The sequence below is a fragment of the Polypterus senegalus genome, chromosome 3 (genome assembly GCF_016835505.1).
Source record: "Polypterus senegalus isolate Bchr_013 chromosome 3, ASM1683550v1, whole genome shotgun sequence".
NCBI lineage: Eukaryota > Metazoa > Chordata > Cladistia > Polypteriformes > Polypteridae > Polypterus > Polypterus senegalus.
In genome coordinates this window covers 286,381,285-286,398,260 of record NC_053156.1, presented here as the reverse complement: position 1 = coordinate 286,398,260, position 16,976 = coordinate 286,381,285, and the positions used below count along the sequence as shown (strand labels likewise).

Here is a 16,976-nt window from a genome sequence, read left to right as displayed (position 1 = left end):
CCTTGCCGTACCTTCGTTGAGCAGCCAGCTCATGACCACTGGCGCCCCCTAGCGAATCAGCATCACTGTCCCTAGGATACACTAGACGAGCCTGCAGGCATCAGTGTTTACCTCTGTGTGTTTGCACGCAGCCAGTTCAGGCGCAGTTGGCTCAGTGATTTACTGAATTTCATCGATGGCGTCAGTTGCACCTTGTACAGTACATATAATAATAGATTGTTGCAGTAGTTTTTTTTTTAAATGGTTTTAACAGTTCATTGGCAGTGTGTAAAATGACCAGTGTTGCAGTAATTGGAATGCTTTTTGCATGAAAAAAAATATGTGTTCCATTAAAATTTCACATTTTCTGTGTGAATTGTGACGTTTACTTGAGATGTGCAGCAAAAAAGTATTTGGCGTCCAGGGGTACATTAACCCCCAAGTATGTGGCAGTTTAAGGGTTAATGACTTCCACTGGGACAATGAAAGCCACATAAAGAAAATGGCCTTGCGCTTAATTCTGATCAGTGTTGGGGTAACACATTACAAGTGACGTGTGCTATGTAGTCAGATTGCTTTTAAAAGGGACGAGCAGCCTAACACAATACCTATTATTATTATATATTGTGGCAGGTGGCCGCTGCCCTATATAGTGGAAGAACTGGGGGAGAGAACATTTTCAGGACATTACTCCCACCCTGAGTGCTAGTGGGCAGCCCCCCTGGGTTGCAGCAGTGCTAGGGGTTTGGAGCATGGAAGCTCAACCCAGCTGGGGCCTGTGACCACCACCAGGGGGCATATGGCGAGTGGCTGAGCTGCTTTGAGTGCCTCCGTCTGGGACACGGTTGGAGGCGCTGTCCCTTTAGGATGCCAGTAGATGCCAGGAGACGGCATCCCCATACTTGTCTTGTCTTTTCGTTGCAGGGAGGAGCTGTGGACTGAATCAGGTCAACTCCTCATCTTGGAGAAAGACAGCCCTCTCGGGACGGCCCACTTTGCCTCACAAGGCTCAGCTGAGGCAGGGACCATGCATTTGGCCGGCCGGGACGCCTATATAGTGGAAGGACCGGGGTAGAGAACATTTTCAGGACGTTACCTCCGCCTGACTGCAAGAGGGCACTCCCCTCTGGGCTGCAGCAGTGCCATAGGCTTGGAGTATGGAAGCTCAAACCTGCTCTGATCACCACCAGAGGGCATATGGAGAACAGTTGAGCCCTTGGTCGTCGCACTTCTGCCACACCTGAAAGTGCTGCCGGAAAATGCTTGTGGGACATCTCGAGCACTTCTGGGTGCTCTGTAAAAGGAGTCAGCTACCCGTACCCGAGACAGGAGGAAGTAAGGCGAAGCTTGCCAGGAAGAGTGGATTGAAACGAAGAGAAAGAGAGAAAGAAGAAGAAAAGAAAATGCTGTGTGTCTGTGCTTTGGAACTGCGCTGTGTAGGTGGGAAACAATGGAAGGCGCTTCCCACAAAGAAAAAATAAAGTGTGTTTGTTGAACTTATGTCCTGCGTCTGTCTGTGTTGGGAGCGCCCTCTGCAGGCCAATATATATATATATATATATATATATATATATATATATATATATATATATATATATATATATATATATATATATATATATATATATATATATATATATACAGTATATATATAAAAACAGAATCTCTGTCGGTATGTTCCCTACATAGCCCTATGCCCTATGACCGATCTGAGGCAAATTTTGCACAGTTGCTCTCTAGGACCATACAGACAAAAGTGACTACTTTGGAAACCAACATTCTGACACTGGGGGTCTTAGTGTTTTTTTTTCCTTGTGTGCTGAAGCTTATACAGCAGTGCCACCTGCTGGCTTACAGCAAGTGAAACATCCGAACAGACTGAAGCCAGGCTAGCAGACAAAATGACCAGAGCTTAAAGGAATACTCCACTGATAAATGCTATTTTGTAAATGTTACTTACTCCATTTAGTTTGCAGTGGTGGTTGAAAAAAAATGTCAATCTCATGTTCTCACGGAGAAACTAAATATTGAATAATCCAACTCAGAGGCATTACTAAGGGTTTACGACGGTCTGCTTTAATGATAAAGTAAACTACGAGGTTAAAGCTGAAATTTACACTTTAATCACAAAATATTATGTGCTTATTTTCTTTTTCTCTGTGGCTCAAATATGCCGCCATACATTCCGGTGGTATTGTGAAGGTGCAAAAAAAAAAAAATAAAGACGGCACAGAAGATGGTATGTGAGACTTTTAAAATATATTGTGTCACTGCTTTGGGGAATATGCGACCCTTGAATATCAAAGAACCATGAATGCATTTTGCTTCACCACATTGAACCATTCATCAAACATCAAAGCGCGCACCTCAACCCTGGAGGATCCTAAAAGTGGCTGGAGTAGCAAGAAATTCAGGGTTTGAATGTGGAGAATTATGACGATATTCCGGAAGAAGTTGACATGACTGTATTTAGATAAATGAATATTGTTGTACATGAATAAATATAAGATATCCCCCGAAAATAAGCCCTAGTGCATCTTTTGGAGCAAAAATTAATATAAAACCCGTCTTATTTTCTGGGAAACATGGTAAGAAGAAATCAGAAATCTTAGTGCTTGGCAAAAATGGAATAGTGAGGGTATTAGAAATAAACTTGATCCATTAGGCTTAAAAGTCAAGACAGAGGTAAAGAATTTAGGGGTAATTACTGACTCAGACCTACATTTTAAATCACATATTAATCAGATTACTAGGACAGCATTTTTTCAGTTAAGAAACACAGCAAAAGTTAGACCTCTCATAACACTGCAAGATGCTGAGAAATTAGTTCACGCTTTTGTTTTCAGTCGACTAGATTACTGTAATGCAGGATGATCCAAAAAAGGATGTCAAACGATTGCAACGAGTGCAGAATGCAGCTGCCAGAATCTTAACTAGGAAAAGAAAATCCGAGCACATCACACCAGTCTGAGCGTCGTTACACTGGTTACCTGTGTCATTTAGAATTGACCCTAAAATACTGCTAATGGTTTACAAAGCCTTAAATCATCTGCTCCATCCAATATTTCAGAATGCCTCTCACCTTACACTCCAAATCGTAACCTTAGATCTTCAAATGAGGGTCTGCTTGGGGCGGCCTTCTATATACATTTAATCCTACATGTGATGACGCGTAAACTTAATCAGGACAGTTTAGGGTTACGCATGAAAGTGACATGAGCGGATTTTCATACAAATGAAGAAAAAGTCATTACTGTTTGCAATGCATTACATTTTATAATAACTATGTACCATTCTGTTTTTAGGTACAGTTTTTTTTGTAAGTATTGAGTAGTGTAACTAAATTACCTGTAAAAGTACACGACAAATAATTTAAACTTAAACTTACGCTTCTTTCTACTTTTCTAGTTTGTGTGCACGGAAAGCATTTTGATGGCCGTTGTGGACATGTTCCCTCATCTATTTCAAAAAGAAAGAAGAAGACAACTGCTGCTGGGGGTCACCAGTGTCCTCTCCTTCTTAGTGGGGCGTCTAATGGCCACTGTGGTAGAAAAGGGGCAGCTCTAATGGATGTTGAAGAAAAAAAAGGAAAAGGAACACAAAAGTAATGCACTGTTTGTAATGCATTACAATTTATAATAAGTAACTAAATACCCTAATTAATGACTTTTTTGTAAGTAATGAGCTCTTTAACATTCCCCAACATTTAGCCCACTAGCCAACACTGCACCTCTGGATAAATGGTAAATGTTAAAAAGCTCTGAAGTGTCAGACCTTACCATCTATAAAATTTTAGACAATACCTAAGCGTTGTGATGTTGTCCAACTCACCGATGGAAACTGTCGACCATTTTGAGGTGTGTGCGAAGATCCTTCTTGGTCAGGTGGTCCAGCATTCGGGCGTCAACCAGACACTCCATAAAGTAGCTTCGGTATTGGGGCAGACCCAAGCTAGGCAGCCACTCGTTGCCAATCCACTCGTGGTTCATGTCCCCATAGGCAAGAGTCTGCAATGATAACAGAAATATTAGGAAACAAACGGTGGTGAGAGGATTGAGTGATCTACGGTAATGTGACTTGATCAGGCTCTTTGAAAATAGACAGGGAAAAGGGGCTATAAAATGAAAAATGAAGAGTGCCTTTATTTTGCTTCACAAAATCCATTTACTGTATGACATTTAACTCAGGATTTTCATTAACTGAAAGGCAATAAATATAATTTTATAAAAGTCTGACACTTATTTAAAAAATGCATTAAAAACATTTTGGCAAAATCTCCTTCAGCTGGTCCTAAGTTAAGAGCCAAACCATAAGGACCTGTAGAGTGAGATGAGTGATACACGGCTGCATTGGGGCAAATGATAAGCTGACTCACCTGTGCCCAGCTACCTTCTTCATTCTCCTGTGAGCACGAAAGCATGAGGGAGAGAATCGGGGAAAATCTACAGGTTAGCAGCTCAAGACACACTGAACAGCACAGGGTTATGTTCAATGATAGACAGTGGACATACACTAGATAGGAAACACTGTAGAAGACACGTAGGTAGATAGGAAATGTACTATATAAGAAAGATATGAAAGACACTATATAATTGATAGATAGTGACACAGACGGCCGGGGTCCTAGCCCAGCCAGGATGCCTCTTTACAGAGAGGACCGAGGAAGCAAGCATTGGCAGAACAGCACCTCCCCCGGGACGCTAGATGGCAGACCTCATGGGTTGCAGTGATGTCTCAGACTCCAGCAGGACTTCATGGGAGACGGAGTTATTTGCAGCCCTGTTTGGAACTGAGGGTGCCGCCAGGGGGTGCTGCAGCTGCTCCAGAGCCCTTATGGGCGATCCTTTCACCACACCTGGAAGTGCTGCCAGAAGTAGGTCATCAAGCACCTGGAGCACTTCCGGGTAACATATAAAAGGAGCCAGCAAACAGTACTCGGGGAGCCAAAGGCGGGAGGAGAGAGACAAAGCTTGCCGAGGTGGAGTGGAAGAGTAAAGGAGAAAGAGAAGAAGAAGAATTGTGTGGTACTGTGCTTGTGAGAAACGGGGCATTGCCCACAGGCAAAGAAAAGAAAATAAAACTCTTGCGTTTTTATTGGTCTGCCTCTAGCGTCTGTCTGTGTTGGGTTAAATGCTGGTATAACATTATCTATTGTCACAACAGAGAGATAGATAGATTGATTAAAGGCACTATATAATAGATAGATAGATAGATAGATAGATAGATAGATAGATAGATAGATAGATAGATAGATAGATAGATAGATAGATAGATATGAAAGGCACTATATAATAGATAGATAGATAGATAGATAGATATGAAAGACACTATATGATAGATAGATAGATAGATAGATAGATAGATAGATAGATAGATAGATATGAAAGACACTATATAATAGATAGATAGATAGATAGATAGATAGATAGATATGAAAGGCACTATATAATAGATAGATAGATAGATAGATAGATAGATAGATAGATAGATAGATAGATAGATAGATAGATAGATAGATAGATAGATAGATAGTCACATGCATGTACATGGGAAACACATTAAAGTCTTAAGTGATAATAATTCTCAACCCAAGAGAGCATATGTGTGTTAACAGCCTCTCTTCCTCCCCTTTTGAAGAAAGGAAGACTGACACGGTTCCATCCCTGACGTCATTTCTGGGATCAGTCCAACCTAGACTCAACTCTTTCTCCAAGAATGCCTGAAATCTGGAGGAGCTACCATCTTGGGCAGCCTACCTAAGATGGAAGTTGGGATGACTAGCTTTTTTGTGTTATACACACTTTTTTTTTTTTCAATTCAGTTATTCCAGTTATATGCGGTGGGCCATAAGGTGCCCCACATCTTTGACTTTGTCCTTCTTTTTTTTACAATAGATAGATAGATAGATAGATAGATAGATAGATAGATAGATAGATAGATAGATAGATAGATAGATAGATAGATAGATAGATAGATAGATAGATAGATAGATTGCAAAATAAAATAACAGATCAAAACTATATGTGAAAGGAAACTCAGCTGCTTTTCTCATCACTGCCTATTATGTTTTTGTGATGTTTTACTTTACATAACCTACATTATGAGATATGGAACACTGGGCAAGGGCAGTGACAACATGCATGAAGCTCAAAGGTGCAGATTTGAACTTCACTACACTGTGTACACGTGATGATAAGCCTGAAATGAACTAATGGCACTACATGTTTAATCAGAGCAGAGTCTTGAATTTAGGAAAAAGCCAAACAGTTGTACGCCTGCATGTGCAGTAGCGCTAAGCCGCGAAGAGACTGAATGACGATCAGTTTGTTTAACTTATGTTGATTTTCAGAATATGGTAGGAAAAACAAAAAATGATGAAGAACGGAGTTACTAACTTTTACTGTTTCTTGTTGGTAGAAAATGATGAGTCACTTTATTCAAGTATGTTGAGGCAGTTACAATTTTAGGATTATGATATGAGGTGTTGTAATTTATAACAACTTTAAATTAACTTTCAATCATTTTAATATTACTGAATACACCTACAGTCTAATAATTCAGAGACCCATACACCTCTGTGTGTCCCCAACAGTAAATGCTTTCCGCAGTCAATGATCCATAGATAGATAGATGGATATCTGTTTGAACTGAATGGTCTCCTCTTCTTTTTATGTGCTTATGTTTGTCATGTTCTTAGCGTGACTTCTGTGGTTTTATATAAGGATCTACTTTTGTGAATTCCTAAGCAATCCACAGAAATAACACTAACCTGCTTCTCAACCTCACCAAGTAGTCTTAGATGAAAGCTTCAGTGACAAGCCCCCTCACCCCTGTTTAACTTCAACATATTCAACTAAAGTGACAGGCAAAAGCCGGAAGAACTGTCTTTGTTAATGTTTGTTGTTCACCTTGAACTAAATTCAGTTTGTTTAAATGTAGTGTACTCTGACTTTTGCCAAAAAAATAATTCAGATTGGTCAAAACATCTGGCTATCCAAGAAAAAATGTCAGTGAAAAATTTCCTTTGGTATATTGACCGCACTTTTTCTTAGATATTCACCCTGTCAATCTTCCTTTAGTTCTTCTTCTGCTCTTATCGCATGCAGTATTCTGCCATCTTACATTACAAAGCATCATCACCTTTACCAAAAAAGGGCCTATAATATCAAATTAAAGCATACAAACCGCTTTTGTGGAGGCCGCCAGGTTTTCCATTTCCTCATGCGTCACCCAGACGTTCCCAGAAGACTACGAAACAGAAAAAGGAGACACATTTCAATAACTCCACATTGTTATCTGCCTTGGTGCATGCAACAAATTGACAGTGGCTCACCGTTCTGGAAGTCAAGGGAGCCGACGGGCTGGTCAGGGACACCATCTCCTGGATGGCAAGTCGCAGCTTCAGGCGATGCAGTGGGTTGCTGATGCCGATTTCCCTTTGGATCTCCGTATCAGATAAAGCTGACATTATGGCTCCACTCTTCACGTTGGCACGGCAAGCAGCCACATACCAAGCTGGCATGCCAACCCAGAGCTAAGAAAGAAAGCAAAGCAAAAGGGGAGATTTTAGTGAAATAAATAATGAGTCATGTCGAGTATCGTGTATCAATCAAGCCTGAATATCTAAGATGAGATACTTTTACTGTAGCTACTGTAGTACAAATATGGAAAAAGAAGTATAGAAGTCAAACCGCAATTTAAAAATCTTCATAAAAATGGGTCTCTGAATATAATAAACTAAACAATCCCCAGGAGAGCAAAATCATTGTCTCACTGCGACTTTGCTGACACCACAAGAGTCAAACAAACCATAATGCGCAATCTTAGGACTCAGTCCACACGGCATCCTCAACGGTGAACTCTCTCCTCTGCTCTGATTGGCTGCACGCCAAAGTTCACTCCAGCACCCCCGTAGTCTCAGGGTATTCCCAGCAGCATCTTCCACTCTGCTCTGAGGCAGCAGATTCCTTACCGGACATACGCTGTATGACCAGGGGGTATTTCCAGCAGCCATTAGTGGTTCTCGATAGCCTGTCCCATCTCATGTTATGCTCGACAATATTCCCAGCGGGGCTCTGCACATCCTACCTCACGATTCATACACATTCACAATGCCTCACTCCCACTCATTCTCCTTCATTCGCCACTCTTGGTCTTTTAAAAGAAAACTCCTTTCCTTTTCCTGGCTTTTGCTGAATGAGGTTTTGCATCACCTTAATCACACTCATGTTGCCTCTTTTCATTGCGGATCCTTCACCTATCTGCTCTCTTCACAAACTACCCTTTATCCCCTATTACACCTGCCATTGCACTTAAAGTATTTCCTATCTTATTATCCCTTCTGCCCCCCCCACTGATTATTAATTGCTAATAACCTGCTCCCATTCGATGGTAATTGTTCATTTAAAACAGGACCAGCATTGGCATTGTGCCTACAGCATAATTTCACCTCTTTAAATTACCTAAAAACAAAGTTAAATGAATGTTAAATAAAGAAAGTAGCAAATCACGTGGCACACATCCCCACAGATACACTGTACTATTTTGAAGAAATCTCATTTTGAGTATACGTAACTGTATGTGAAAACAACATAATTTACGTCAACCTGCAAATGCAATGAGATTAGCTGGCCTGTGCCTTAGTGCTCTCCAGGGATCTTAACATTGAACCATTGTAGTGGAGAGCAACAATACGTCATTTCTAGCATACAGTTGTGCTTGAAAGTTTGTGAACCCTTTAGAATTTTCTCTATTTCTGCATAAATATGACCTAAAACATCATCAGATTTTCACTCAAGTCCTAAAAGTAGATAAAGAGAAACCAGTTAAAGAAATGAGACAAAAATATTATACTTTTATTTTTATTTATTTATTGAGGAAAATGATCGAATATTACATATTTGTGAGTGTCAAAAGTATGTGAGCCTCTAGGATGATCAGTTAGTTTGAAGGTGAAATTCGTGTCCAGTGTTTTCAATCAATGGGATGACAATCAGGTGTGAGTGGGCACCCTGTGTTATTTAAAGAACAGGATCTATCAAAGTCTGCTCTTCACAACACATGTTTGTGGAAGTGTATCATGGCACGAACAAAGGAGATTTCTGAGGACCTCACAAAAAGAGTTGTTGATGTTCATCAGGCTGGAAAAGGTTACAAAACCATCTCTAAAGAGTTTGGACTCCACCAATCCACAGTCAGACAGATTTGGTACAAATGGAGGAAATTCAAGACCATTGTTACCCTCCCCAGGAGTGGTCGATCAACAAAGATCACTTCAGAGCAAGGCGTGTAATAGTCGGCAAGGTCACAAAGGACCCGAGGGTAACTTCTAAGCAACTGAAGGCCTCTCTCACATTGGCTAATGTTCATGTTCATGACTCCACCATCAGGAGAACACTGAACAACAATGGTGTGCATAGCAGGGTTGCAAGGAGAAAGCCACTGCTCTCCAAAAAAAACATTGCTGCTCATCTGCAGTTTGCCAAAGATCTCGTGGACAAACCAGAAGGCTATTGGAAGAATGTCTGGTGGACGGATGAAATCAAAATAGAACTTTTTGTTTTAAATGAAAAGTGTTACGTTTGGAGAAAGGAAAACACTGCATTCCAGCATAAGAACCTTATCCCATCTGTGAAATATGGTGGTGGTAGTATCATGGTTTGGACCTGTTTTGCTGTATCTGGGCCAGGACGGCTTACCTTCAGTGATGGAACAATGAATTCTGATTTATATCAGAGAATTCTAAAGGAAAATGTCAAGAGAAGGTGGGTTATGCAGCAAGACAACGACCCTAAGCACACAAGTCGTTCTACCAAAGAATGGTTAAAGAAGAATAAAGTTAATGTTTTGCAATGGCCAAGTCAAAGTCCTGACCTTAATCCAATCGAAATGTTGTGGAAGAACCTGAAGCGAGCAGTTCATGTGAGGAAACCCACCAACATCTCAGAGTTGAAGTTGTTCTGTACGGAGGAATGGGCTAAAATTCCTCCAAGGCGGTGTGCAGGAATGATCAGAAGTTACCAGAAACGTTTAGTTGTCTCATTTGTTTCTATTGTTTCTATTGATCAGGGTGGGCCATTTATATGGATACACCTTAATACAATGGGAATTGTTGGTGATATTAACGTCCTGTTTGTGACACATTAGTATATGTGGGGAAACTTTTCAAGATGGGTGGTGACCATGGTGGCCATTTGGAAGTCGGCCATTTTGGATCCAACTTTTGTTTTTTCAATAGGAAGAGGGTCATGTGACACATCAAACTTATTGGGAATTTCACAAGAAAAACAATGCTGTGCTTGGTTTTAACGTAACTTTATTCTTTCATGAGTTATTTACAAGTTTCTCTTTGTTTACAGCCATTGACATGTCGCAGAGGTTAACACGTGAGGAGCGGATAGAAATTGTGTTGATGTCTGGTGAACGCAGTAACCGGGTCATTGCAGCAGATTTCAATGCAAGACACCCTACAAGACCACCCATCTCCCATGCTACAGTTAGCAAACTGCTTGCTAAGTTTCGTGAAACTGGTTCAGTGTTGGATTTGCCAAAATGTGGACGCATGAAAACTGTCACTAATGAAGAAACATCAGTGGCTGTCCTAGCTTCATTCAGCAAGAGCCCACAGCGTAGCACTCGCCGCATGTCACTGGAGAGTGGCATTAGTCGAACATCCCTTCGGCGGATATTAGCTACTCACAAATGGCACCCTTACAAACTCCAGCTACTGCAGCATCTCAACGAGGATTAGCGCACTGAATTTGCAGAATGGGCAAAACAAAAATTGGAACAGGACCCTCAGTTTACGCAGAAGATTTTGTTCAGTGATGAGGCAAACTTTTATGTGAATGGTGAACTTAACATACAAAACCACCGCTATTGGTCTGACACTAACCCACATTGGATAGATCCCTCCAAGACTGTTGGAACAAAAAATTGATGGTATGGTGTGGTATATGGGGTACAAAGATAGTGGGGCCATTCTTCATCAATGGAAACCTCAAGGCCACTGGATATGCGAAATTGCTACATGATGATGTGTTTCCCTCTTTATGCACTGAAGCTGGCACGTTCCCTGAGTTTTTCCAGCAAGATGGTGCACCACCACATTATGGGTGTCAGGTCCGAGCATTCCTAGATGAACAGTTTCCTGGAAAGTGGATTGGTCGTGGGCCAGTTGAATGGCCCCAAGGTCTCCGATCTGACCCCTTAGACTTTTATCTTTGGGGTCATCTGAAGGCAATTGTCTATGCTGTGAAGATACGAGATGTGCAGCACCTGAAACTATGAATACTGGAAGCCTGTGCTAGCATTTCTCCTGCGGTGTTGCTATCAGTGTGTGAAGAGTGGGAGAAGAGGGTTGCATTGACAATCCAACACAATGGGCAGCACATTGAACACATTTTATAAGTGGTCAGAAACTTGTAAATAATTCATGAAATAATAAAGTTACGTTAAAACCAAGCACACCATTGTTTTTCTTGTGAAATTCCCAATAAGTTTGATGTGTCACATGACCCTCTTCCTATTGAAAAAACAAAAGTTGGATCCAAAATGGCCGACTTCAAATGGCCACCATGGTCACCACCCATCTTGAAAAGTTTCCCCCCTCACATATACTAATGTGCCACAAACAGGAAGTTAATATCACCAACCATTCCCATTTTATTAAGGTGTATCCATATAAATGGCCCACCCTGTACTTTTAAGACTTGAGTGAAAATCTGATGATGTTTTAGGTCACATTTATGCAGAAATACAGAAAATTCTAAAGGGTTCACAGACTTTCAAGCAAAACTGTATATGATGATATGAGAAGTAAAGCAAAATGAAACCTAAAAAGATTACAATATTGTATGTAAGGTGACATTTTGCTTGGCTTCTCATTACATTCATAATGGCTAACATGATACAACACCCTAGTACTACAGATACTGTATATGATGGTAAATAGTTTTGTAGATTATCTTCATTTAATATGTTTTGAGTCATACTTTTTTATTCTAATTATAAAATGTTTAAGGTCCTTCCTCAGGCACAGGTCTTAAATAGGACTTCCACGCAGAATTCTAACTCCTAGCTGAAACTCCAAAGCAAAACCCTACAGGCCAACTAGCCTGGTGGAATACAGGTGGCTGAGATGAAAGGCCAAGTGAGGAATGGAGGCTGGCGGATGAGATGAAATGACATGAGTGAGTTTGTGGTGGTCAGCAGGTGGACGTAGGTGGAGGGGGCATCCTCAGTAGAGTCAAAAGAGACTACACACCCACTAGTCCAAGAGGTGTGCCAAGGACTGGAAAAATGAGGCCTGCAAAGGCATGCTGCTCTCTCTCTCCCCCAGCTAATCTATTCATGCAGATGGCCATGCTATCTGTTATTATCATTTCATCCAAGGACTATACCAGATTACATTAGACCAGAGGCTAATCCGTAGACTAAAACAGAGAGACATCTGGTGCCCTATTATCCAGGTTGTACAAATATTGTTTTGTCAAGAATCACATTTGTACTTGTATATTTTGGATGCATTATCTATAACACATGAATAAATGCATGACTTTATCTCCAGCCTGTTCTGTTACTCTCTCTAATTGCCTGGGGTTACAGATATAAAAGAAGGGGGAAATATTGAACGACAATACCTACATACACTTCAGAACAGGTAATCCACCTAAAGCTAAGCATGCTTGGGCCCAGCCAGTACTTTGACGGGACACCATCTTGGAAAATCATGAGTGGTTCCTGGAAGAGGTGTTGGAGAGGTCAACAGGGAGAAGTGCATATAATGCACTAGTGAGACGGCATCTGGAATATTTTAAGTAGCTCTGTTCACCACAATACAAGAATGACATAACAGCACTTGAAGTTGTGCAGAGGAGAGGAACCACGTGCATCCCAGGACTTAATGACATATCGTACTGTGTCAGACTCACAAAATTTAAACCTGTTTAGCCTCGAGCCGAGGAGACCGAGTGCGGACCTCATCCAGGTATTTAAAATTCTCAAAGGCAATGATAAAGTTGATCCATCAACATTCTTTCAGCTTAAGGGTGAATCACGTACTCGAGGACACCTAGTGGAAATTAAGGGGAAGTGCACTTAAAACTGAAGCAAGGAAACACTTCTTTACACTAAGATTTGTGGGAATCAAGAACAAACTACCGAGACATGGAATCGAAGCAGAAACCTTGACAACCTTGAAGAAGAATCCAGATGAGATATTACCTCTCGTTTGTCAAATTTCTTATGCCTTCATAGAGTACTTACCTTGTGGTCTATGTGTGGATCCCAATGACCCAGTGCAGTGACAGACACGGTGCTGTAAATATGGCGCTATATTTTCAGACTAGACATAAAATCAAGGTCGTAACATTCTGTGATCACGAAAGATACCTGGACATCCATAGCAAAGAGCAGGGTGTATATCGATGTGCAGGCTATATTGCCCTCCTTGGCAGGATCGACTGCTATTGTTATAATAATAATAATAATTCTTTACATTTGTATAGTGCTTTTCTCACTACTCAAAGCGCTTTCATAGTGAATGGACAGCCACTTCAACCAGCACCATTGTGTGGCATCCACCTGGATGATGCAACAGCAGCCATTTTGCACCAGTACACTCATTACATATTAGCTGTTAGCTGGTTAAGGAGTGAGTGAGATGACAATTTATTAGAGACAGGGAATGATTAGAGGTCCAGAATGACTAGGCCATGGAGCGCAACATTCGAATACACCCTACTCTTTTCAAAAGATGCTCACGGATCTTTGATGACCACAGAAAGTCAGGATCTTGGTATTAACTTGTCATCCAAAGGATGGCATCTTTTTTACATCACAGTGTCCCCATCATTGCACTGGGGTATTGGGATCCACATTCAGACAACAGGTTAAGGACCCACCTTGCTGGCCTCACCCACACCTCTTCCAGCAGCAACTCAATCTTCTCCTAAATGGTCACCAATCCAAATATTGGCCGGACCTGAACATGCTTAGCTTCAGGTGGATGACCTCTTATGAAATGAATGTGGTATGGCAGTTGCATTATTTTCATGTACTCTTCTAGTTATCAGATAATTGGCATTCTGCTCACAGAAATGTGTTTGATAAATAAACCGCAGTTATTGTAAATGCGATGGTGCACAAATGCAGCTCTTGTTGCCCCTTCATGCTGATTTTTTCCAAGTAAAACAAATCCACCACACACCGGAGTGGCACTTATTGTTACTTCCAGTTCGCCTGAATATTTGCTGTGTGTAATACAACTTAACTAACTGGAGATCGAAACAACAGAACTAATCATCTCCCAATGTGGCCCAAAGCAAACAGACTATTAAGGTTAAATAAAAAAACACAGCTAAAGACACTAATGAAGTTACCTCAAGCCAGGACACCACTGTTGGACCATCCCAATGGGCAAAAGGCAAGCCTTTCCTCCGTGCATCTTCTAAAAGTTCATGCCTAGGAAGAGAGGGGAGTTTCATCAAAGAGCAAAATATTCATCTCATCAATTGATTGGTAGGAAAGGATTCTGCAAGAGGAGGAAAGGAGAAACTGTAAATTTGAGTTTAAGCTCTTGAGTGGTAAACACATCATTTGTCCATTGAAATGTGCTTAGGTGCACGCGCTGATACAACACATTGCTGCACCCATTATAATGGCAAACCAACCCATGCAAGCAGCCCCATCACCAGAAAATCTTGGGCCCCTGACAATTATGGCTGAGCACCTGGGTCCCCTGGCTCCTTTCTATGGTAATTTTGCCTCCCCAAGCTGATCGAGTGACGTGCCTAAGCAACACTCAAGCTTAACGCCAATCACATTGAAATTTCACGCAACCGCAATTAAGTTTATATAATATTGCATCGCATGTCGTGTCTCATGATGCATGGAGGGACTGGTAGCTCTGAATTAAAATTACAAACAGAGTCAACGTATCTTTTTGCAACGTTTTTAATTCTGTATGTGTATCTCATGATATGATATCAACGACCACAGTGCCCACCTTTGGACCTTAACATTTGCGTCATACACGTTCTTGACATGAATCACCTCATCTTTCAAATGATGTGACTGATTCTTTGAATATTTTGCATCTAAATTTGCACAAGAGGCTGAGATCTCCTCCGTGCTCATGCGCCTAGAGTTTAAAATTGGACAAAAAAAGGCGACATATGTTGTTTAGGCGTTGAAAACGGCCAGAGAATTCTGAAATTAAAAAAATCCATCATAACGTGAAACGTGCCTCTTCTGAATTTTACTTCTGGATCTTGGGATTCCTGATCATCTGTTTCTGTGTTAGATCCGTCGGACTCAATACGACATCTTGATCTTTTATGACACCAACCAGATTTGTACACTGTAGGGATTTCCATTTTACTTGCCACAGCTTTAGCCTCGCCCGCTACTCGGGGCCCCTGACAGATGTCATGCTTGCCTCCCCTTGGCGGTGGCTCTGATGTGACGGGTGACACCTCAGCACCACACTAGCTCAGATGGAATGGAACAGTGTGAGGTTTTTTATGGTGGCTGGTGTGCCAAATCTGCCACCAACCCCCAGGTTTTTCCCTGCATGTAGGCCCTGGATGCAGATTGACGTCATACCCAGGACGGAGCAATTACAGGTTGAGGGCCTTGCTCAAAGGCCTAATGAAGTTGAGTCACTTTTAGCATTTGCGGGATTTGAACCAGCAACACCTCCAGAACACCTCACGACCAAGCAGATTAGACAATGGCTGTCTGACACCATTTTGTGCTTTCATTGAAGGCTCCACCCTACTCATGAATATTACTGAGTTATTATAGAGTAGTAAAACACAGAGAAATATTCATGATTTTTTGCTTTTTGCAGCATAGAGATATTTTATCCATTAGATGGCAGCAGAATTCTCTTCCAAATGCTGTTCAGGCTTAACACTGGGTATGGAAACAACACTGTAACCCGTGTGCAGGAATATACTGTACGCTCAATTTCATTTGTATCTATGTGGATATATGTCTCTATTCTCTCTATTCTGTTCTGTTAACTTTAAATCCTATCCTATAGGAAAATATATTAACAATAAGTAAAGACCTGGGGCCTCATGTATAACGCCGTGCGTAGAACTTGCACTATAACATGGCGTAAGCACAAAAGCTGAAATGTGCTTACGCACAGAAAAATTCAGATGCAGGAATCTGTGCGTACTCCAACTTCCACGTTCTTCCGCTACATAAATCCCGATCAGCGTGAAAACTAACACTCGTGCACGCGCATTATGTAACGCCCCAAATCCTCCCAGAATTACGCCTATTTGAATATGCAAATCAATATAAATCGCCCTTAAGCGCAGCCTTCTGTGAAAAGACAATGGGAAAAGCACAGGGAAAATATAAGAATTTCAGCGAATACCAAGTGGAGGCAAAGGAAAAACATACTATTTGTTCAAATAAACCGTGGTATAATCAACAAAAGGAAGTTGATCGAGTGACATAGCGTGTTGGAGAAACTTGAAAGCTCACATCCACAAAATCGCACAGTGCCGGAAATAAAAAAGAAGTCACATATCAAAGTCGCCGTGAAAAGAAGAGTTGTAAGCCCACTGTCTGAGTGTCATATGAAAGCTTATTAGGGTACAGAGAAAAAAGGCACACGGTGAGGAAAAACACGAAATGTCAACTTCAATCTCGACATTTCCACTTTAATCACGTAGTTTATTTTGTCATTAAAGTAGAACATCATAAACTTCATCTTAAAATTGTTTAATTAACCAGTTTCTCAAATCACATCGTAATTAAAGTAGCACGTTAAATGCTTTGTTTTGTATTTGATTTTCTTTGTGCTCTATGTGTGTGAATCACTACTTGCTTCTTAAACCGGCTCTCTTCCTCCAACTGGACACAGAATCCATTACATCCGTGATATTACAGCTCTCTGAATAACTAAAATACTGGGATGTATACGTGATGTCATTTTCATGATGATAGGAGTTAAAGCACGTTATTAAACATGTTTC

At 41.1% G+C, this 16,976-nt stretch overlaps 1 protein-coding gene across 6 annotated transcripts in view; it reads right to left on the bottom strand.

The window, feature by feature from the left end:
* ppfia4 (PTPRF interacting protein alpha 4) overlaps positions 1-16,976 on the bottom strand; it is a 494,511-nt gene that overhangs the window by 41,210 nt on the left and 436,325 nt on the right. For 5 of the 6 annotated variants that reach the window (XM_039749366.1, XM_039749361.1, XM_039749363.1 and 2 more), the window contains 5 exons: positions 14,361-14,442; positions 7,313-7,513; positions 7,165-7,227; positions 4,355-4,381; positions 3,811-3,986 (listed from right to left, as the gene is read on the bottom strand). In XM_039749366.1, coding sequence (XP_039605300.1) covers positions 3,811-3,986; positions 4,355-4,381; positions 7,165-7,227; positions 7,313-7,513; positions 14,361-14,442 — 549 coding nt within the window. The remainder of the gene's footprint in view (positions 1-3,810; positions 3,987-4,354; positions 4,382-7,164; positions 7,228-7,312; positions 7,514-14,360; positions 14,443-16,976) is intronic. The other variant, XM_039749365.1, reaches the window with a different exon arrangement.